The 23,268-nt window shown below is 35.8% G+C and overlaps 1 protein-coding gene across 3 annotated transcripts in view; it reads right to left on the bottom strand.

Moving 5' to 3' along the window:
* COL21A1 (collagen type XXI alpha 1 chain) overlaps positions 1 to 23,268 on the bottom strand; it is a 183,911-nt gene that overhangs the window by 20,263 nt on the left and 140,380 nt on the right. For all 3 annotated transcript variants that reach the window (XM_064597717.1, XM_054505414.2, XM_064597716.1), the window contains 2 exons: positions 3,655 to 3,699; positions 1,593 to 1,646 (listed from right to left, as the gene is read on the bottom strand). In XM_064597717.1, coding sequence (XP_064453787.1) covers positions 1,593 to 1,646; positions 3,655 to 3,699 — 99 coding nt within the window. The remainder of the gene's footprint in view (positions 1 to 1,592; positions 1,647 to 3,654; positions 3,700 to 23,268) is intronic.

The following is a 23,268-nucleotide window of genomic DNA, read 5'->3' on the forward strand; positions in this document are numbered from 1 at the left end:
AACGTGGTTGCTCAAATAACCTACAAATAGCAAAAATTCCTGGAAAGCTAGTAAAAGAAAAATGTAAACAAAAGTTGATTTTTTTTTTTTCCTATATTCTCACTTTCTTCCTTTTGTCAAGATGGCTAAATTAGGTTTCTTCAGAGATGTCATCCTGGTCAACTTTACATTCAATTTCTGTTTTCTTAAACAATATTTTGAAAGAGTTACCATCTAATAAATTCTCTGAATCTAACAATCTCTCTTCAAGTTACAAAATGATCATATTTTTAACCATATAATTCAAAATATGACAATAATTACTCTAGCAACAAGGTAGATTCTACTTTAAATGCCACTACATACATTAAAGCATTTGCTTTCTCTTAAACATAGCAAAGGAAACGTGATGAGCAAAAAATATGCAATTAATATCATCAGAAAACATAATCTCAATAGTATCATATTAAAAATACCATGTCATCACTACTACGCTTTGTTATCAATTGAGGATATTACTGCAACTATAAAATGTAAAACATACTGGCTCATCGCATTGTGTATAAAATATTAGGTATGTTACATATACATATTCTCAAAGTTCAATTAAGTTCTAGCCAATACCTTCAGTTTCGGGAAGCTAACTCAGATACTGGTAAATCACCAAGTTTCTTCTTCTTTTTTTTTTTTTTTAAGATTTTAATTTATTTGACAGAGAGAGACACAGTGAGGGAGGGAACACAAGCAGGGGGAGTAGGAGAGGGAGAAGCAGGCCTCCCGCGGAGCTGGGACCCCGATGTGGGGCTCAATCCCAAGATCCCAGGATCATGACCCGAGCCAAAGGCAGTCGCCTAACTGACTGAGCCACCCAGGCGCCCCACCAAGTTTATGCTTTCAATGAACAAATGACATGGTAGTGAAGGTGGAGGTTGAATATTCCATTTTAAAGGGAACAGTCTTCTTTTAAACCTCCCCAAAAGTCAAATTCATATCTAATGCACAATATTTTTCTTATTTACTCTTATATGCAAAATTCACCAACTCTTTCACCAAGCAATGGATAAAGTATCTGTGTTAACTTACATAAAGTCATAAACTGTTAAACATGAAAGATACCCATTTAACTTAAAGAAAAAGCTATTATAGGTAATTTGAATCACAGGTTAAAATCAACATCACTTCTAGCAATTTTTATGCAATCTTGCACACATACAATAGGATTTTCATAACTTCTAATATCAAACTCATATGTCCCTTCCAGTCTCAAAACTTCCAAAATTATTTGTTCACTAATTAAGGATCTTCCTATACTACCTCTTCTGAATATATTCTTCCTCATTAGTGTAATAAATGTGTAATTTTTTAAAAAAAAATGAAAAAAGAACACTTAAAGTTTTAGACTTTTTATGGTACTTAGTTTTTTTAATGAATAGATAGAATATTTGTTTTCTGGTTTCTGGAAAAATGGACATAATCTTTTTCATACAAATGGATTTGTGGACTCCCAAAATCTCACTGTTGGATCCTCCCCAGTTTTATAAACTCCAAAATAAGAACTCCTGGTACATAAAAAATGTATTTCAAACACCCTGATAATAATGACATTAACATACAGGAATCCCTGGAGCTCCTTTTTTTCCTAGTGGTCCTGGAGGCCCAATGTCTCCCTAAAAATCAAATACAGATTAAATTTAAAATTTTGAATTATCAATCCATTTCCAGGAATTTCCCACCAAAGCATTATGAAATGAAAATTCAATACCAATCAGCCCAGTCTGCCTCCCCTTTCTCTACTGTAAAACAGAAGCAACATAGGATGGAAAAATCAGGAACATAACACCTTAAAGATTTGGGCCTAAGGTCTGTGAAATCACTAAGTCATATATTTTTATGAGAAAATCAGGAGAGATACTGTCATTGTTTCAAACAAAGACCTGGAAGTTCACACAGAGTTGGTGAGGTAAGACAACGGGGGGGGGGGGGGAGGTTATCATGTGAAAAATTTTCTTTCTTATCATAGATGAAGAAACATGATAGTAAACATAAATTAAGAAAATACAGGATATAGAATAGCATTTCTACTTCAATTTCTTGGACTGTGGCTAACTGGGTATTCCAAGGGCGTCTTTGAACCCTGAACAACAAGAACAAAAACCTGGAAAGAACATCCTCTGGGAGATAGTGCTGGTCTTATAAGAAGTTGGAGAGGTCTTCAAAGATCCCGCATTTTAATAAAATATACTCTGCGTTGACACTATGATTATGAGGATTTAGATCTATGCAGAAATCTTGCCAGAGATAGAGATGCAGGAGCCAACAAGGCTGGAGGTGTCCAGTGCATGAGAAACTGAATGGTGGGCTAGCCATGGGGGGAGGGTGGGCATCTTTAATACCTGGGACGACCCAGGACTCTTACAGGGGCTGATGTGATATCCATGGCTACCAGCAGGAGGCAGCTCTCCATGCCCCAATTAGGCTGACAGAACTCACACCAATTAACATGAAGCAATGAGCTCATTTTCATCAAGAAAGAAAGAGGCAGCAAGCCATAAGACTGAGAGTTAACAGAAATAACAAACTGCAGATACTGGAATTGTTAGAAACAGATTTTAGAATATATGAGATCTTTACAAATTAAAGAATGGAATCATGAAAGATGATTAGGACCATAAATGGAACAAGAGGCTGTCAAGAATAAAAAGATGTTATTGAAAAGTTGAACTTTCAGAAATGAAAAGTATGATTGTCTTGTTTTAAATCTATTGATGGTTTAAACAGCAGAGTAGACACAGTAAAGGAAGAATAAGTACAGTAAGAAATATATCCAAAAAATTTAACCAGAATGCTAGAATCAAGGATATGAAAATAAGAAGCTCTTCAGAAGCATGGAGGACAAAATGAGAAGAAATAAAATTCATCTAATTGTAATTCCAGAAGGAGGGAACAAAGATTGGAAGAGATGTAATTTGGAAATAACAGGTGATGTCTTCCAGAGTTAGTGGAAATAACTCCACAGAACCAGGAAGAAAACTGAATTCTCCCCAGGGCGAATAAAGAGAAATGCATATCTAGATACACTGTAATGAGTTTTAGAACATGAAAGACAAATAAAATGCCTTAAAAGAATCCCAAAGAAAGGGACTGATCAGTTACAAAAGAACAGTAACTAGAATGAGAGCAGATGTTTCATAGTTAATAAGGGAATCTTGCAGACAATAGAAGAAAATCCTCAACATGTTTCAGTGAAATAATCATCAACCTTGAGTCATATGCCCTACAAAATGATCCCTCAAAACCAAAAGTAAAATAAAGATATTTAAAATTAGATAAAATCTAAAGAGTTGTTACCAAAATATCTGTACTAAAAGAACTGCTAAAGATATAGTTCAGGAAGTAGTAAAATTATACCAAAAGGATGGTCAAAGAGCACAAGATAGAAAAGTAACCAAGTAAAATAGAAAGCACATGTATAAACCCAAATTAATATTATCTGTATAAAACAAAACAAAAACTAATTATAAAGACAAAATAATAGTTTCTGAAATTATATCATATTTGAACAATTAACTGTTGCCATGAAGGTGGTAAGAATGTATTCTATGTGAAGATATTACCATTTTGCCCTTCTAATAAACAGATCCAGCCCCAAATCTTTCAAGTTTCATTAATACTCACTTTTTGTCCCATTAATCCTTGGTTTCCAGGAAATCCTGGCATTCCCTAAAAAGTAATAAAGTAGTATTTCAATTTTAAAAAGTATAGACTTTATCACTAAAGATGAATTCAAGTCCTGATTGGATTTTTAACTTGTAAATAATGCATAATTTCAAACTTACATCATCCACTTACAGTATAACACTGCTATTGACAATAATCCAATTTGGAATGGAGAAAATGTATGGGATTCAATATTATATGAACATCTACTGATAGTTAAAGTTTTAAATAAAGGCTTTCAAAAAGAAACACTTATGAGAATATTAACCTTGGTTCTTCTTTCAGACCAACATAAGTGATAAAAATAAGGATACTTCACTTGAACATATTCCTATACTATTTAAAATGAATAATGCAAGAAAAACTGTCAAGTCATAGGAGTTCAGATTCAGTACAACAAAGACCCCCACCACCTCACAACCATAATTAAAAACTAGTAAGACTAATATCCTCCAAACTGAGCCATGAAACACCCAGGAACTTTAATTCCTTCTATAAAATACAACAATCTTTCTCCTAATGATTCCCTTGTTCATAAAACTATGAAAAATATGCAGGTCACAGCTTGAGGACAGAAAGAAATATAGAGAACTCTTTCACATGGCTCCACCTAGATGTAGAAGTTCTTCAGCAAAATTCAGAGAATATTGATGTTCATTGTACCAATTTGAGAATAACATTAGCATATTCATTAATGGGCAAGCAGTTCTATTGACAGTCATTCAATGCATTTACCAAAATAATCTTTTACCAGCCAAAGCAAACAGTGATGGCACTAACCAATTTCCATTTTTTATTCATTTTTCTTAGTTCCTTTCTGAAGGACACTTCAGTTAAAATAAGTAACACTGGAAATAAGTAACTAGACAGATGGCCAAAAAGGAATTTGAAAGACAAGGAAATTGGGACCCATCAGTATTTCTTTGAAAGCCCTCTGCACTATCAGGGCTCTCAAAGAAGAGCAGTACTCCTCAGTAAATCAAGGCACATGGTAGAGAGGCCACTGTCAATGAGATCAAGTTATCTTCTATTACAGGGAGAGTAAACCATTATTTTGATTTTCACATCTTGACTTTATTAACACAATATTGGTCAATGTGTTAGCCACAATTATAATGCAAGACACATGCATATAGTTCTGGTTTTAAAAATCTGAATTTGAATCATAAATTGGAATTCATGTTGATTTTATTTGGCTCCATTCATTTTGTCACGGCACTACACCCTTTGCAAAGAACAAAAGTTGTATGTGAGCAAGGACTATCAACAAAGGGCTTGTAGTCTAGTTGAAAACACAAACTTTTACAAACATACGAATTAGAAAATAATATAAAACCATATAAATTTTAAAGTAACATTATAAAACATGAGCATAAAAATAAGGAAAATTAAATAACTGAGTTTTTGTAGAAAGAACATAGAATGATATGAATTGTATCCTTCCAAGGCAGAAAATGCGTATTCTCAATGCAATCAATTAAGATCAATATTGTTCCAAATAAAGGCCTCCATTTCGATAGAACATAAGTTGGCATGACACCATCTGTAATCAATTCCCATTCAAATATACATATACACACACTCACTATAGGTTTAGATTAAGTCCTGAATCGAAATAAAACTTGTCTGTAAAATCTTATCAGATATAAGACAGCCATATATTGTTCTATGCTGAAACTGGTGCAGCTGCGGCCATGCAGAGTCCTTTGGCCCCAAGAATCTCTAATGGGGTCATACAATTACCCATGATACTATAAGACCTGAGAAGCTGAATTTCTTGCTGCACGCTGTCCTTTACTACTTAGAATTTCATCACTATTCAAGTCTCTATGCCCTCACATAATCTATGATATTAGTACAATCAGTTACAGATACCCTGCCTCTACTCCTGTTTCGGAAGCCAATTCCAGTGCCAGAAAGGCCACATCCTCACTGTGGGGGCAAATGGAGTTATGCTCAGGCACCCTGACCTCCACCTCCCAGGAGCCCTTGAGAGCCCCCCCAATTCACACCCTGGATCTGATTTGACATCCTATTACCTAAATAATTATAATACTGAGCTTGGTCTCTATTAGGACATAGTCCCAAATCTTATGTTATTTCAGCATATCCGATATTGAGAGTATTTGGGGGAGATTCCAGATTTGAAAAAAAAAAAAAAAAGATTCCTTTTCCTATTGTCTTAACAAGTTAGTAAAACATTAAAATATAATTCAGAGATATGCAGTCATATATTCTATGTCTAATTATGCCAAGAACTATTGCTTATTTTATAAATATCAACCACAAATATACAAAACTATAGAATATTTAAAAAGAAGATGTAAAACTGATTTATAAAAGCAATTCTTGGCAAAACTAATATGATACCATGGGTATGCATGGAATAAAAGGCTGTTGAGAGAGAAGTTAACCAGAACTGAAATCATTCAGAGCTATATTAGTTAATAAAATTCTCCTAGATTTTATTTTCCTGGGCTCCCATTTATTGAAATTCACTAAATTTTGCCAATTTTACACTAGCAGAAGTATTATTCAAAACCAACTGAAATTTACCAGCTTGTCAATCCAAAGTATTTAGTGACAATTACTTCATACAGCAAATGTTTTCCAAGCAAACTATTTTATATTTTACTTTCGGCCTATGTGGTTCTGGATTCAGGCAACTGTGAGAATGTATAAATAAAGACAGAAACAAGCATTTTATTTGGTAAGAGGAAAGTGGTGTATTTCCCCACTTCTGTGATTTCAGTCTGGGTTTGAGAAAGAGCAGAAAGTCAACTGGAAAATCCTGCATAATGTTGTGGTGAAAAAAGTGTTGACATAAAAAATGTTCTAGAATCTTCTCTGTAACCATTAAACCATTGATGTGTAACAAAAAGTCATTAAGAATAGAAATACATAATTTAGAATAAAGGGTTTGGCCCCTATTTCCTAAAGACCACTTTGTAATGAAGGAAATATGTCCATGATACATTACTTACAAAAGACAAAAGTATCACTTGATACTTTCTCAGGTCCAATGAATTCAGTTACCATACCCCTGAAATCAGAGCATCTTGGATCCAATCTGCTTGTAAGTAATACAATATTTTCAATGTACTAAAAACAAATCTAACCCGTTAATGGTATTTTTTTATCAAAATTTTCAATCTTTCCGCACAGAGGTAGAGATATTTAATATACAGTTATCAAAATATCAGAAGCATGTTTTTTATTGTATCAAGAAGTGATTTGTTTGTTCCTAAAGACTCATGAACTCTTATTAGCTTATTAGCTAATTAAATAGCTACAAAATTACAACTACAAATTAGCTTAACTATAAAAACTACAACTATTATTACAATGATTATTAATAAAAAGCCCAGGGGAAGCAGTTACAGGTTTAGACCCTGAAGTCAGCCAGCCCATTATCCAGTGGCTGAGGGACTCCAGAAGTATCCCCATTTTATACAGGGCAAAATAACAGAATCTACCTCATAAAGTTGGTACATTATATCAGTTAACTCTCACAAGCTTAGCTCAGTGTTGGCACTCTAATGAAAAAATTTTCATGACTGTCTTTTCACAGCTCCTCCCTGACCTTTGAAAGTTGTGAAATAGATGAAGTCAATTCTCCCCCATGTCTCAAAATTTGTCCTCCTTCTTCCTTTTAAGGATGTCTTTTTTTTTTTTCTTGTGGGGGAGGGGTCTTCCTACCTTGCCTTTCTCTACCCTTCTTTCCAAAATTTCCCATTGTACCCAAGAGGACTCCAGCAGTCTAAGGCTTCCCACTAGGGGGGTGCCGAGTTGGCAGTGCCCATCACCCACTACCTTTGTCTTTTCATGTTTGGCTAACTTTGACTACAATGACTTTTTTGCTTTTTAAACATTCACATGTATTTCATCACAATTCTTTCAGGAAAATATAACAAAAATTTCAAATGTATTTTCAGTTGAACCGCACAATGTCTTTCAATCCTTTTTTTAAAATTCCACAAAACTGACAGATCATTATGAATGATGTACAAAAGATTACTCTGTGGTAAGAGAATGCTGAAGACAAGTAACTCACAACCATAGCTGCCAAACCTAAAACAAACCAATACATAAGTACTTGTAATAAACCCATAATAAGGAAATCACCAGCTTTATTATTCCCTTTAATACTTCAACACAGTTTTACTACTCCCTCTAATCTTTTTTTTTTAAAGATTTTATTTATTTATTTGAGAGAGAGAGAATGAGAGAGAGCAAGCACATGAGAGGGGGGAGGGTCAGAGGGAGAAGCAGACTCCCTGCCGAGCTGGGAGCCCGACGCGGGACTCGATCCAAGGACTCCAGGATCATGACCTGAGCCAAAGGCAGTCACTTAACCAACTGAGCCACCCAGGCGCCCTCTCCCTCTAATCTTTAAGGGGAAAAAAAAAAAAGAATCTGAGTAACATTGGATGAATTTCTTCTTCCCTAGCCTATGGATCAGGACGCCACATAGGAATGGACCCAAAGTACCCAAAGGTAAGTAATTTCAATAGAAAATGCTTTGGTAAATATTTCTGGGTTACTCGTGTTTACACACAACAGAAAATGTCACCAGTTTGACATAATAAGTTACAGAAAGAGACCAGAGCTGGCATCAGAAGGAAAAGCTATCTGGGAGCCCTTACAAAGTTGCTTCATGTTACTGGCATTTCTCTTCAGCATCTAAAAGCATTTTTTAAAGGCCAAAAAGATATTCTAAACAATTTTACTGTTGTCAAAGTATCATTTTTCAGGACAAAAAAAAAGACAAATGTTTAACAAATTAAAATAACATACCTGAAAACCCAGAAGAGGATGGGGAGGACAGGATTTAGAGACCCACGGACGGTCTCTGCACTCCCACCACATCATGGGAAAGTCACGGACTCACTCTGAACCCAGAACTCCAGAAAATAACCTGTCCCTTTATATTAGCAAGCAAGATCATGCACATGAAATATATTAGGGAGTTAAAAGGAACATATACATATAGACACATGTAATGCTGAAAACCAACTCCATTTGAAAGAAGTTCCAAAATGATATTGGAGCTACTCTAAAATGAGTTCTGATCCTCTGAGAACCTAAAAAATGAGGTCCATTTTGGTACATGGAATGTCACTGTATAATGCAAAACAAATGGTGATGAATTTCTCATAAAGGAGAAAAATGAAAATGAATTTTCCAAAGACCTTTAAAGTCAACTCAGTTGCTGAGTAGATTTTATATACCATTTTCTAGAGAAATCTGAATTATTTTTTTAAAGAAGTTCATATATGATTGAAGTCACCAAATGAAAAAATTTTAGAACACCAAATCAAAGGTGAAACTAGTTTGATGAAGAACACAAATGAATTTTTAACCTTAATAGTTATAATTCATATAGTAAAAACTAAATAACCGATTATTTGAAAATTATATCTAATTATGTCTACGTGTCTTTTATTTAAAACCTGTTTTTAAAACATGTATATAGTTACATATTTATTGTGCAACTCAGCCCACTGTGAATTTTGCTGTTTATATATGTATATCCCCATTTTCCTATTAAAAAATGAGATGATACACTAATAAGCATTCACTAAAAGAAAAAAAACTTGAAGGAAAACTATGTAAGTTTTCTATTGACCCATGACAAATCACACATATTTAGTGGCTTAAAACAACACAAATATATTCTCTTAGTGTTCTGTAGGTCAGAAGTAATGCATGGGTCTCACTAGGCTAAATTCAAGGAGTTGGCAAGGTTGCACTCCTTTCTGGAATCTCCAAGGAAGAAATCATTTCCTATTCATTCAGGTTACTGGCAGTTGGGGAACAAAATAAAACAAAAACAAAACAAAAAAAAACAAGGTCTCCTATTTTCTTGCTGGGGGCCATTCCCAGCTTCTGGGGGCTACCACATTCCTTGGATCAGGCCCCTTCCCCCAACTTCAGCAGCAAGTAGCTGGTCAGGTCCTTCTGGTGTTGAATCTTTTTGACCTGTTTCTCATCCATCTTTTCTCCTTCTAATTATGTGTGATTACATTAAGCCCACCCAGGTAATCTAGGATAATATCCCCATCTCAAGGTCAATAATCTTAACCATACTTCAAAGTCCCCTTACATTGTGAGGTAAATAATGTTCTGGGAACTAGGATATGGATATCTTACAAGGGGAGGAGGGGAGTCATTATTTTGCCTACCACAGAAATATTACTTAACATGCAAGGACCAGATAGTTTCTATGTTATTTAAATTCCCCCAGGGCATTAAAGATGAAGGTGATTTAAATTCACATTATGAGGCCACCATACCCTAATAACAAATCCAGTCAAGAATAATATCTAAAAATGAAATCTACAGGGCGACTGAGTGGCTCAGTTGGTTGAGCGACTGCCTTCGGCTCAGGTCATGATCCTGGAGTCCCGGGATCGAGTCCCGCATCGGGCTCTCTGCTCGGCAGGGAGTCTGCTTCTCCCTCTGACCCTGCCCCTCTCATGCTCTCTCTCTCTCAAATAAATAAATAAAATCTTTAAATAAATAAATAAATAAAAATGAAATCTACAAACTAACCTAATTTGTGTCAACACAAATGCAAATGGCTTTACTATAATGTTAGTAAATCAAATACAGCAGTGCATTAGAAAAGTAGAACATGATTAAGAGAGTTCGCTTCAGGGTGCGATTTCAATGTTAAGAAATATATCCATATAATATGTTCATCCAAGTTATTAACAGTTTAGAGGAGGAAAAATACAAAACCATCTCAAAAAATACTAAAAATGCATTTTGCAGAATTTATCAGGCATTATTAAAAACTCTTACGAATCTAAATCTAGAACTTTGTAAACCTGAATCTGAATCCATTGGAAACCAACTGTAAACATACTTGGTGAAACACTAGACATTTCTGCTTAAAATCAGGAATAAAGCATAAGCTGGATTCTGAAGTAATGATTTCATTTACAGGAAAACATCCTTCCCTCCAAATATTACATAACACATGGGAATATATGTAACATCAATAGGGGAAGTTAGATGAAATACATCCATGCTATAAATAAAAGGAAATGAGATAGGTGTTATATTCTTTCTTATAACCAGATATGGTAAAATATCTGTAATACTGTGAAGTTAAATAATATTTCAGTGGACATGACTTTTTATTTTGAAAATGTGTATGTGCTCTGTTTATGTATTCATATATTCAAGACTAAGTTTGGAAAGAATCTTATTAAATGAATGATTATTATCTCTAGGGATGGGAACGGGATTTGGGTAAACGAAGGCAGATTTTGAAATTTACAGCACAACTTCTACATGTTTTGCCTATTTAAGAGAAGTTAAATAAAATGTATAATAAGTGAATACATAAGGTAATATAAATATAATTAAAATGTACAATAAATAATACATTAAAAAGTTGGCCCATGGAGTTTTATATTTCAAAAATTTCTCAGGAAAAAAAAAAAACCTAAGATTTTTCTCCCCGCATTTAAGTCATTCAAGAAACTACTGTTAAATACCTGTCCTTCAAAATAAAAGAAGATATTAAAGGTTGTGGCTATTATTTCATTTAAAAACCACCACCACCACCACCACCACCACCTTATGGGGAGCCTGGGTAGCTCAGTTGGTTAAGTGTCTGACTCTTGATTTTGGCTCAGGTAATGATCTCAGGGTTGTGAGATGGAGCCCCACATTGGGCTCCCCCACTCAGTGGGGAGTCTGCTTGAGAGTCTGTGTGTCTCTTCCTCTCCTTTCCTCCTCCCCCCATTCGTGCACACTTGCTCTCTCTAAATATTTTTAAAAACCACACAAAAAAACTAAACAACAAGAAAGAAGTATACTGCAACCTCACAGCTGTGACCTCAGAGGGTAACACATCTGCTTAGTTTTCATGCCTTGGTAGGTTATTCTCACAGACAATTTTTCACACATGGCTAAGGATATACTGGTAGATAAGGCGTCAGTCTTCCCATCTAGGGAAGAACAATACTGTGTTTAAGAAGCAATTTCTTTGATAACAAAGACAGGAATTTGGCATTTGACAAGATTAGCCTTACCATTTCCCCATAACAGAAGTAATAGAAGGTAACTTTTCTAAAATAAAAATGGTAATAGATCAGATCTAAAAATTGATTTAAAAAATACTATATATATTTTCAAAGTAAATTTCTAGGAAAATTAATAACCTAAAAATTTCACTGAAGATGTAACAAATAAATTTAAGTGACCAAATTCCTATCTTTGTGAGGATTTATCAATCTTCCCATAAACAACTTTACTCTTGTTCAGTTGTACGTAGATGCACCTGTTTTCCAAAATAGATTTGCTTCTGAAATTTTGTCAAAAAATAATAAAGTATTTTAAATACACCAAAAACACTGAATCTATTTGGAAATATAATTTCAAATTATCATTCATGGCAATATTGAAGTTTATTTAGCCTGAGAAAGATATTAAAGCACATATAGCCTTAAAAAATAATAAGGTAGCTAATAAGATAATTCCATTTTCATTTACCAGTGTCACCAAAATTAATTGTTTTCAAGTAGGTAACTTTTATCTTTCTACTACATTCATATTCCTCTATTTTGATCAACCTGTATCATAGCCTTTATATCACTACTTATCAAATTTTATATCAGATACATATAAGGCAGCCACTAAAAATGCAGTTCCCTGGGCTTCAGCCCCTAATTCTGATACATTAGGACTGAGATGGACCAAAAACTGAATTTTAATAGCCATCTCTCATGATTCTGGTTAAAGTACTCTGGATCAGAGTTGGAGAAACACTGCTCTGTTTACTAGATAGTAGACAGACAAACTCTTGAACATTATTTGCATTTGGGGTGTTAAGCTAGAAAAGTCATCAAGAAGTTTTTTATGAGTATCTACCAATTAAATTTTCATATAATCAATTTTATGTCTCTTCATTCAAAAACAACTATAGATCATTTTCCCACCATTTTTAACCCTTCATCAAAAGTCTTAATACTGTTTTTCATGATTAACTTCACTTTAACGGAATTTAGAGTCTTGACCTACCACAGCCTTTTATATAAACCTTTGTACAATATGTTTATTGAGTAAATTTTCTCTTTCTCCTAACTGCTAAGAAACTATTCTATCTAAAACCACCTGGTAGAATATTGTACATTCTATGACTGCTCAGCAAATATTAGCACCTGACTCCACATCTCAATAAGAATCTGCAACAATCCTAAAGCTCTCCCATGGTGGTTTCCCATTTTGTGTGATTAGTCATTCCATTCTTAAAATACATTATTTTAAGTTCTTCATATTTCACCTAAATCCATCAATTAAGTGCACTTTTCATGTAGACATCATAAAACTCCTTTGCCCTTATTTAAATATTCATCAAATCACTCTTTATACTTCACTTGCAAGAAAGAGATCTTCACTGAAAATGCCTGGTCCCTATGTTCTAATAAATTAAAAGTAACTTATATGCCAATCTTATTTGATCATTTCCAGTGGATTAAATTCATTATGAACTATTAAGGTCATACATGACTTCTAGAACATTCTCAATACTAGTCTACTCATGATTAATACACTCTTTTGTTAAAACATACCTTGGGGTTTTTTTTCCCCTACAACCTCAGAAGTGTGTACCAGAGGGGCACCTGGGTGGCTCAGTTGGTTAAGCGACTGCCTTCGGCTCAGGTCATGATCCTGGAGTCCCGGGATCGAGTCCTGCATCGGGCTCCCTGCTCGGCAGGGAGTCTGCTTCTCCCTCTGACCCTCCTCCCTCTCATGCTCTCTGTCTCTCATTCTCTCTCTCTCAAATAAATAAATAAAATCTTTAAAAAAAAAAAAAAAAAAGAAGAAGTGTGTACCAGAAAGAGTGTCAAAGCCACAAACTTTTGAAGAACCAAAATAAAAACAGCAAAGCAGCTATGACTTAAAAAAGTACATCTGTTTCAAACAACAGAACACTTCAGTTCAATATTCAAAATTGCAAAAATCATTTTTATAAACCATCTGAAACTACTGGCAATCTATTATCTATTTATTAGGTAATTTACCTGATTATCAAAAATAAAAATGTGTATTGGTATAAACAAATATTTTCAAGCGCTCTTTCTCAGATACTCCCCATATGTATTTTAACACACCCTAACATACTGAAAACATAAACGATTTTCTGATGTTCTCAGAGGCATGAAACATTTGTCTAGTGTTCAATGTGGTAACCACACTCAAGCATTTTGAAAATATTGTTTAAAAACATAAAAAAAGAGCTCATCAGAATGAAATAATCTAGTTACCAAAGTGTGCACTCCAGATCACATAAAAAATATCAGTTTCCACACTTGTGAAAATAGAACAAATTGAAAACATTCTCATTTCATCTGTTAAAACAGCATTTATATGGATCATGAGCCCAGTATTAAATATAACTTGTCTTGAATAACACTGTTAATTCTGTATTTTCATGCTTTGAAAATGGTGAATGTATTTGGACAATTTAAAATGATCATATGATACCTTACAATAAAGATAAAAAGTATACAAAACAACCCCAGCCCCTGTATGACTAAAGAACATAATTTGAAACTCAAAGTCTTGAAATCTTTGAAATCTAGACTAAATATCCTGTGTAGATGGTGATGCAAGTTTCCTCTCACCCATTCTCTTCAAAACTGAGGTGGATGTAACCAATCCCCATGTCAGTGAAAACAGTGAGCCTATGTAAGCAACATGAGATTCTATTTACCCACAGGTTATGTTACCCATTCTGAGAACTAATCATACATCATTTCATAGGTTCAGTTACATTCATTGCTCTTGTCATTTCAGAGTTCAATAAAGTCTTTTTCAAATTATAAGGACATGAATAAATAAGACTGAAATAACTACATTTTAATGCTTATCAATAATTTCACAATGAACATATTTATTTTTTATTTTATGTTATGTTAATCACCATACATTACATCATTAGTTTTCGACGTAGTGTTCCATGACTCACTGTTTGTGTATAACACCCAGTGCTCCATTCAGTACGTGCCCTCTTTAATACCCATCACCAGGCTAACTCAGAGTTAGCCTGTTCGTTTGTTTCTCAGAGTCCAGTCTCTCATGGTTCATCTCCCCCTCCAAATTCCCCCCCTTCATTTTTCCCTTTGTCTTTTTTTTTTTTTAACGTATAATGTACTATTTGTTTCAGAGGTACAGCTCTGTGATTCAACAGTCTTATACAATTCACAGTGCTCAATGCTTTGAAACTAGAACTCAATCACAAGAGGAAAGTCAGAAAGAACTCAAATACATGGAGGCTAAAGAGCATCCTACTAAAGAATGAATGGGTCAACCAGGAAATTAAAGAAGAATTTAAAAAATTCATGGAAACCAATGAAAATGAAAACACAACTGTTCAAAATCTTTGGGATGCAGCAAAGGCAGTCTTAAGAGGAAAGTACATAGCAATACAAACCTTTCTCAAGAAACAAGAGAGGTCTCAAATACACAACCTAACCCTACACCTAAAGGAGCTGGAGAAAGAACAGCAAATAAAGCCTAAACCCAGCAGGAAAAGAGAAATAATAAAGATCAGAGCAGAAATCAATGAAATAGAAACCAAAAGAACAGTAGAACAGATCAATGAACCTAGGAGCTGGTTCTTTGAAAGAAGTAGTAAGACTGATAAAACCCTGGCCAGACTTATCAAAAAGAAAAGAGAAATGACCCAAATAAATAAAATCATGAATGAAAGAGGAGAGATCACAACCAACACCAAAGAAATGCAAACAATTATAAGAACATATTATGAACAACTATATGCCAGCAAATGAGATAATCTGGAAGAAATGGATGCATTCCTAGAGATGTATCAACTACCAAAACTGAACCAGGAAGAAACAGAAAACCTGAACAGACCTATAACCACTAAGGAAATTGAAGCAGTCATCAAAAATCTCCCAACAAACAAAAGCCCAGGACCAGATGGCTTCCCAGGGGAATTCTACCAAACATTTAAAGAAGAATTAATACCTATTCTTCGAAACTGTTCCAAAAAATAGAAATGGAAGGAAAACTTCCAAACTTGTTTTATGAGGCCACCATTACCTTGATCCCAAAACCAGACAAAGACCCCATCAAAAAGGAGAATTACAGACCAATATCCATGATGAACAGGGATGCAAAAATTCTCACCAAAATACTAGCCAATAGGATCCAACAGTACATTAAAAGGATTATTCACCACGACCAAGTGAGATTTATCCCTGGGCTGCAAGGTTGGTTCAACATCCTCAAATCAATCAATGTGATACAATACATTAATAAAAGAAAGAACAAGAACCATAGGATCCTCTCAATAGATGCAGAAAAAGCATTTGACAAAGTACAGCATCCTTTCTTGACCAAAATGCTTCAGAGTATGGGGATAGAGGGTACATACCTCAATATCATAAAAGCCATCTATGAAAAACCCACAGCGAATATCATTCTCATTGGGGAAAAACTGAGAGCTTTCCCCCTAAGGTCAGGAACGTGGCAGGGATGTCCACTATCACCACTGCTATACAACATAGTATTAGAAGTCCTAGCCACAGCAATCAGACAAGAAGAAGAAATAAAAGGCATCCAAATCGGCAAAGAAGAAGTCAAACTCTCACTCTTTGCAGATGATATGATACTTTATGTGGAAAACCCCAAAGACTCCACCCCAAAACTGCTAGAACTCATACAGGAATTCAGTAAAGTGGCAGGATATAAAATCAGTGCACAGAAATCAGTGGTATTCCTATACACCAACAACAAGACAGAAGAAAGAGAAATTAAGGAGTCGATCCCATTTACAATTGCACCCAAAACCATAAGATACCTAGGAATAAATCTAACCAAAGAGGCAAAGGATCTGTACTCAGAAAACTATAAAATACTCATGAAAGAAATTGAGGAAGACACAAAGAAATGGAAAAACATTCCATGCTCATGGATTGGAAGAACAAATATTGTGAAGATGTCAATGCTACCTAGAGCAATCTACACATTCAATGCAAACCCCATCAAAATACCATCAACTTTTTTCAAAGAAATGGAACAAAAAATCCTAATATTTGTATGGAACCAGAAAAGACCCCGAATAGCCAGAGGAATGTTGAAAAAGAAAAGCAAAGCTGGTGGCATCACAATTCAGGACTTCAAGCTCTATTACAAAGCTGTCATCATCAAGACAGTATGGTACTGGCACAAAAACAGACACACAGATCAATGGAACAGAATAGAGAGCCCTGAAATGGACCCTCAACTCTATGGTCAACTCATCTTCGACCAAGCAGGAAAGAATGTCCAATGGAAAAAAGACAGTCTCTTCAACAAATGGTGTTGGGAAAATTGGACAGCCACATGCAGAAGAATGAAACTGGACCATTTCCTTACACCCCACACAGAAATAGACTCCAAATGGTTGAAAGACCTAAATGTGAGACAGGAGTCCATCGAAATCCTAAAGGAAAACACAGACAGCAACTTCTTCAACCTCAGCCGCAGCAGCTTCTTCCTAGAAACATCTCCAAAGGCAAGGGAAGCAAGGGCAAAAATGAACTTCATCAAGATAAAAAGTTTTTGCACAGCAAAAGAAACAGTCAACAAAACCAAAGGACAACTGACAGAATGGGAGAAGATATTTGCAAATGACATATCAGTATCCAAAATCTATAAAGAACTTATCAAACTCAACCCCCAAAGAACAAATGATCCAATCAAGAAATGGGCAGAAGACATGAACAGACATTTTTCCAAAGAAGACATCCAAATGGCCAACAGACACATGAAAAAGTGCTCAACATCACTCGGCATCCGGGAAATCCAAATCAAAACCTCAATGAGATACCACCTCACACCAGTCAGAATGGCTAAAATTAACAAGTCAGGAAATGACAGATGTTGGTGGGGATGCAGAGAAAGGGGAACCCTCCTACACTGTTGGTGGGAATGCAAGCTGGTGCAGCCACTCTGGAAAACAGTATGGAGGTTCCCCAAAAAGTTGGAAATAGAGCTACCCTACAACCCAGCAATTGCACTACTGGGTATTTACCCCAAAGATACAAATGTAGGGATCCGAAGGGGTATGTGCACCCTGATGTTGATAGCAGCAATGTCCACAATAGCCAAACTATGGAAAGAGCCAAGATGTCCATCGACAGATGAATGGATAAAGAAGATGTGGTATATATATACAATGGAATATTATGCAGCCATCGAAAAACGAAATCTTGCCATTTGCAACGACATGGACGGAACTGGAGGGTGTTATGATGAGCGAAATAAGTCAATCAGAGAAAGACATGTATCATATGATCTCACTGATATGAGGAATTCTTAATCTCAGGAAACAAACTGAGGGTTGCTGGAGTGGTGAGGGTGGGAGGGATGGGATGGCTGGGTGATAGACATTGGGGAGGGTATGTGCTATGGTGAGTACAATGAACATATTTAAGAGATTTCTTTGAACAACCAGAAAAATGATCAGTACCATAGACACAGAGCCTCCAAATTTAAAGTCCACAATGTTGCTTTATAAAGTTGTTTGATGGTGGTCTCATTTACTATGTCAGTGAAATCGTTTGTAAGGAAAGAATTAAGCAGATCCTTTGTTAAATTTGGTGGGATTTTATTAACTAACATACAGATAATGGGCCAACAATTGATTTTTATGTTTAAAGAAGACAAATATAATAGCTTCATAGTCATTACAAAGCCAAAAGCCATATTTTGGGAAATGAAAATGTTGCAGATATTGCTTACAAATTCAATCACCCCTGCAGATAAATCAGACATGTACATGATTACTTTAGTTAAAACCTATTTCAAAACGCATCCTAAGAGTTACTCTCAATCAGGTTTTAAGACAAAATCCTGGAATTAGCAGGGGATTAAAATAATAAATACAACTGAATTTTTCAAACATTCTAAGTTGTTTTATATGAGTGAGCTGCCTTCACACTAAGAAATGCCGTGAAATTCTTAGGAGACATCAGGTTAAGGTTTTTTCACTCAACACATACCAACAACGTGCCCCTCCTCGTGCCTGAAACAAGAGTGGGAAAAAAATGTTACAAATCTGTACAGAAGACCTCAAAAAACTGGCCACTCAATTGCAAATCAAACAGGAACAATGACAGAATTCAGGGTTTTTTCCCCCTCTTAACCTTTCTTCTCAATATAAATAAAAAATACAGTCAAGTAGGTAAATAAAGATCCCTTCACATTACTAAGATAATAAAGTGAATTATACCACATGGGAAACCACCATAGCCTTTCAACATGAACTTTTTCCAAGAATTTTATGGATGTCTTTGGCTTTATAAGCATAAAAATGACATGTCAAATAATCACCCCAAAGAGAAGGTGATGAAACAAAAGACCTACTTGTCTCTTAAGAACATGATGACTTGGACCAGTTCAGCAGCTAACATTACAAGCACAACATGCAGTTCAGCAAGAATTTGAAAGACATGAGGAAAGGGAGCAAAAGCCTCTATGAGCCAATGTCCTCAGATATAGTACAGTGACCCCCACATCTTCATCCCTAGAAAAATGATACAGCAAACATTTCCAGAATACAAAGGCTTAAAACATCCTTATTTAAGAAACATGTGCTTGGGCGCCTGGGTGGCTCAGTTGGTTAAGCGACTGCCTTTGGCTCAGGTCATGATCCTGGAGTCCCGGGATCGAGTCCCGCATCGGGCTCCCTGCTCAGCGGGGAGTCTGCTTCTCCCTCTGACCCTCCCCCCTCTCATGCTCTATCTCATTCTCTCTCAAATGAATAAATAAAATCTTTAAAAAAAATAAATAAAAATAAATAAAAAATAAATAAAAAAAGAAACATGTGCTCACCTCCATAGGTCCAGAAAATGTATTATCCTTTCTCTCATCCTCAGGGAGCTCCAGGAATCTTGACTCAAGGAATGGAATCCAGGCCCTGCCTACGCATCTTCACCCTGAGCCACCCGGGGCTGGTTGATCAGAAGAGAACTAGCAAGCAAATGCCTCAGACTGAGCAAAAATGTAACACTAGATACAGCAGGTCATCAGTATTGAGCACCAGGACAAGAATAGCTAAGATAAAGAAGCAGAGGAAACATGGATGCTGCAGATAGTTTGGCCAGCAACAACTGGCTATGGCAAAGTAGCTGATCATCATAATTTGGTCAAATACAAGTGTTTCCAGTTTTCGTTTTTCAACTACTGGTGAATTTTGGTGGTCTGCTGCCTTGTCATCCCATCCACCTAACTGTCCAAGATAAAAGCAGTTATTGGTGAGAAGTTCAGAAAACATACTTCCAGCAACTGAGGATTCCTTGAAGCAATCTGATTTTTCTTTATTCCTTGGCACAAAATGTAGTCTGACAAGCTTAAGATCTTTTTTAAAAAAAGAAACACTGTAAAATACTCAAAATCCAGCCCTTAATTTTTTTTTTATAATGTATTACAAAAACAATGGCATGCTCAGGGGAGAAAATAAAGTACCAATAAGCAAAAATAGAACCTAACAGACATCAAAAACCATCCTGGAGAAAAAATAAGCAAAGTAATCAAAACAGGATTAAACGGTATGTTTACCACATAGATTATTTCTTATACATACATATTCATAAAGTATCTCATTTTAAACTACGTTTAGGTATGTATACATTTTATACAGTTTATATACATAATCCATTTAGTATCGGACATTAAAACTGTTCTGACTTTGCAAGATGATGAGGAGTACAGAGAAGACACATGGGCTAAAAGTTACTAAATGGAATGATGCAAAAAATGCAGAGAAACGAGAAGTGGATGAAGTTTTTAACAACACATGAGAAGTTAACGAAATTTATGAATCAGAAAATAGTGGTGGCTGAAGAGCCTTGCTTTTAACCAAATCGTCATTTAAACTTGTTGATTTGCTTTAATCCCAAATGTTTTTAATCAATACAGATGCTGCCAAGTGTTTACTTGGTATCAGTATGTGCTCACATGCCTTTTTACACGGGTCCATTGCTAAACAAAATGTTACTAGATGAAAAGCCCAGTGTGCGAGTTTCCTGTGCCTGCAGTAAAAAATCACCACATCCTTGGTTCTTTAAAACAACACTATTTTATTCTCTCACAGTTCTGGAGGCCAGAAGTTTGAAGTCTGGGTCTTGATAGCGTTGCACTCCCCGCAGAGGTTCTAGGGGAGAATCCATTCCTTGTCTCTTCCAACTTGGGGCCGCCTTGCTCCAATATCAGCCACCATGATCTCAGGGCTGGCCTCTGAGAAACTTCAATTCTGCTCTTAGGGTCTTTCAGCTGGGATCAGCCACCCCTCAGATAACCCAGGATAACTTCTTCATCACAATATCCCAATTTAATCACATCTGCAAAGACCCTTTAATCAAATGAGATAGCATTTACAGGTTTCAGGCAATAGAGTCTGATGATCTTGTGGGGGAGGGAGGGGAGTATTTTTCAACCTACTATCCATAGTATTCACAAAATTCTCCTAAAATTTCCTTGAATCTGACCCACTATTTCTTATTAGAATTTTATTAGTTGTGTCTATTCTTTGCTAATTACCCAAAGCATAAGCCACCTATTTAAATGCCTTTGTTATTATCTAGATAGGTTCCATTTGAAAATACTTTAGGATCACCTCCCCCAGCCCAAACTGATTCTTCTTGCTCTCTTTTCTGTTTATTGCTTGGTCTTCCTGTGTCATCATCCATGAGGTAGGACTTTGAAAATCAACCTTTTCATCTTAAGTGCCACATCCAATTAATCCTCAAGCTCTTCTGGTTCCACTTCAGTTCACTTCAAATCAGTCCCACTCGCGCTGCCCCCCACTCTGAATGTTCCTGGCCTGGTTGTAACTGCAGGGGACAGAGCTCAGCTAGCCGGCTGCCAGGCTCGGTCCTCTATACCTTGGCTCACCTTTATCCATTCTCTATTCTGCTGTCAGAGTGATCTTTCTCAAACTTTCTGAATCTGATCAACTCACTCACCTACTTGAAACCTTTGAAAAGATCCCACTATTCTCAGATTTAAGTTCAAACAACACAGACAGGGCTGCTACCTACACCCACAACCTCATCTTGTATTTCTATCCCATTCTTTCCTTCCAAATCTCCTAAGCAGCCTGAACTAGAATCAGCTTTTTCTAAAGTATCATGATTTTTTTTTTTTTTTACTTCTACATTTTGGAACATACTACAGGTTTCTGCCTTGCCAGGCTAAACAACTAGCCAAGTCCTATTTATCTTCCAGAATTTGGCTAAGAGAGTCCCTTGTTTAGGAACATATCCCTATACACTTTAAACAAGTGAACCGTACAGTATGTGTACTATATCTCAATAATGCTATTATTGAAAAGAAAAGAATGAATCGGGCTCAGATGGTCCCGAACTCATTTAGTGTTATACACATCTTCTCCAACTTCACAAGATCCCCTGTGCCTATCTCCCTAACATTTCTACTACACTGTCATCTGCTGGCTCATGACTGCTTGAGGGCACAACTGTGACAAATTAATCACATTCTCCTTGAGTAATATAATGTCTGGTACAAGGCGGACACTCAGTAAATGTTTGTTGAGTGAGTGACAAGATTATATAATCCTTCAACACAGCATTACATGGTTGAAACCAACTATAATAAGTCCACCAAGTGTAGAATGGAGTTTAAAGTCACCTGGATTGAAGTTAGGTATATATAGTTTGCCACTGAGAAAGTAAATTACCTTTGCGGCTAAATTACTACGAAGATTGACCAATACTAGGCTTTAAGATTCAAAGTATAGCCATTAGAATGTAATTGCACTTTAGACAATATAATCCTTTCCCAATGAAATACAGCCTTTGTCCTCAATTTGCATTCCAGCAGTTAGTGTTCGTATTTATCAATCAGCTTACAGGGATGAGTCATCATCCAGCTGCTATAAGCTGTGTTTAATTAGCTTTAAAGCATTTTTCTAAGAGCTTCTGTCCTTCCAACTTAAGCTCCATTAGTTTTCTTGGCTGCCACATTATAGAACAAATAAAGTGAACACGTCCTTTTTAGTGGGGCCAAATCATTCATTATACTTATATGCAGCATCCACACACAATGGAAGAGTATTCATTTCTTTGTGTCATCAAATACATAAACTTCCATTTTTTTTTCCTGTTTTCAAAGCGTTTCCAAAAATGGTAAAGATCAGTCCTCAAAGGATGTTACTTCTAACAACCAAGTTTTCATTAATGGCCTAAAGAAGAGAATAATTCATAATTCTGTTCTTAAGTGTAAAAGAATACAGACCAGAAGAATTCTATCCAGATAACGTGGGCCAATTTTAGATGCTCAATCTATTAATTGCTTTCCTAAGAGAGTATGTCTTCTGGCATAGGAAACCTGGTTTCCTCTCCCGCGGTTGGCAGCAAAGAGAGACAGAGGGAGAGAAGGGGCAAAGGACCGTTCTTGCCTTCCCTAATCTGGTGGGATGGAGTAGGAAAGAGTCTGAAGAGTTTCTCTTGGTAACTCCCAGTTTTCTACCTGGCTGGTTTAGAAGAGATTATATTCTAAATACCTCCGCTATCCTACTACCAT

Source organism: Mirounga angustirostris, unplaced genomic scaffold (genome assembly GCF_029215605.1).
Source record: "Mirounga angustirostris isolate CCGP_5_RB_7025 unplaced genomic scaffold, mMirAng1.0.hap1 SCAF_8, whole genome shotgun sequence".
In the NCBI taxonomy this organism is placed as follows: domain Eukaryota; kingdom Metazoa; phylum Chordata; class Mammalia; order Carnivora; family Phocidae; genus Mirounga; species Mirounga angustirostris.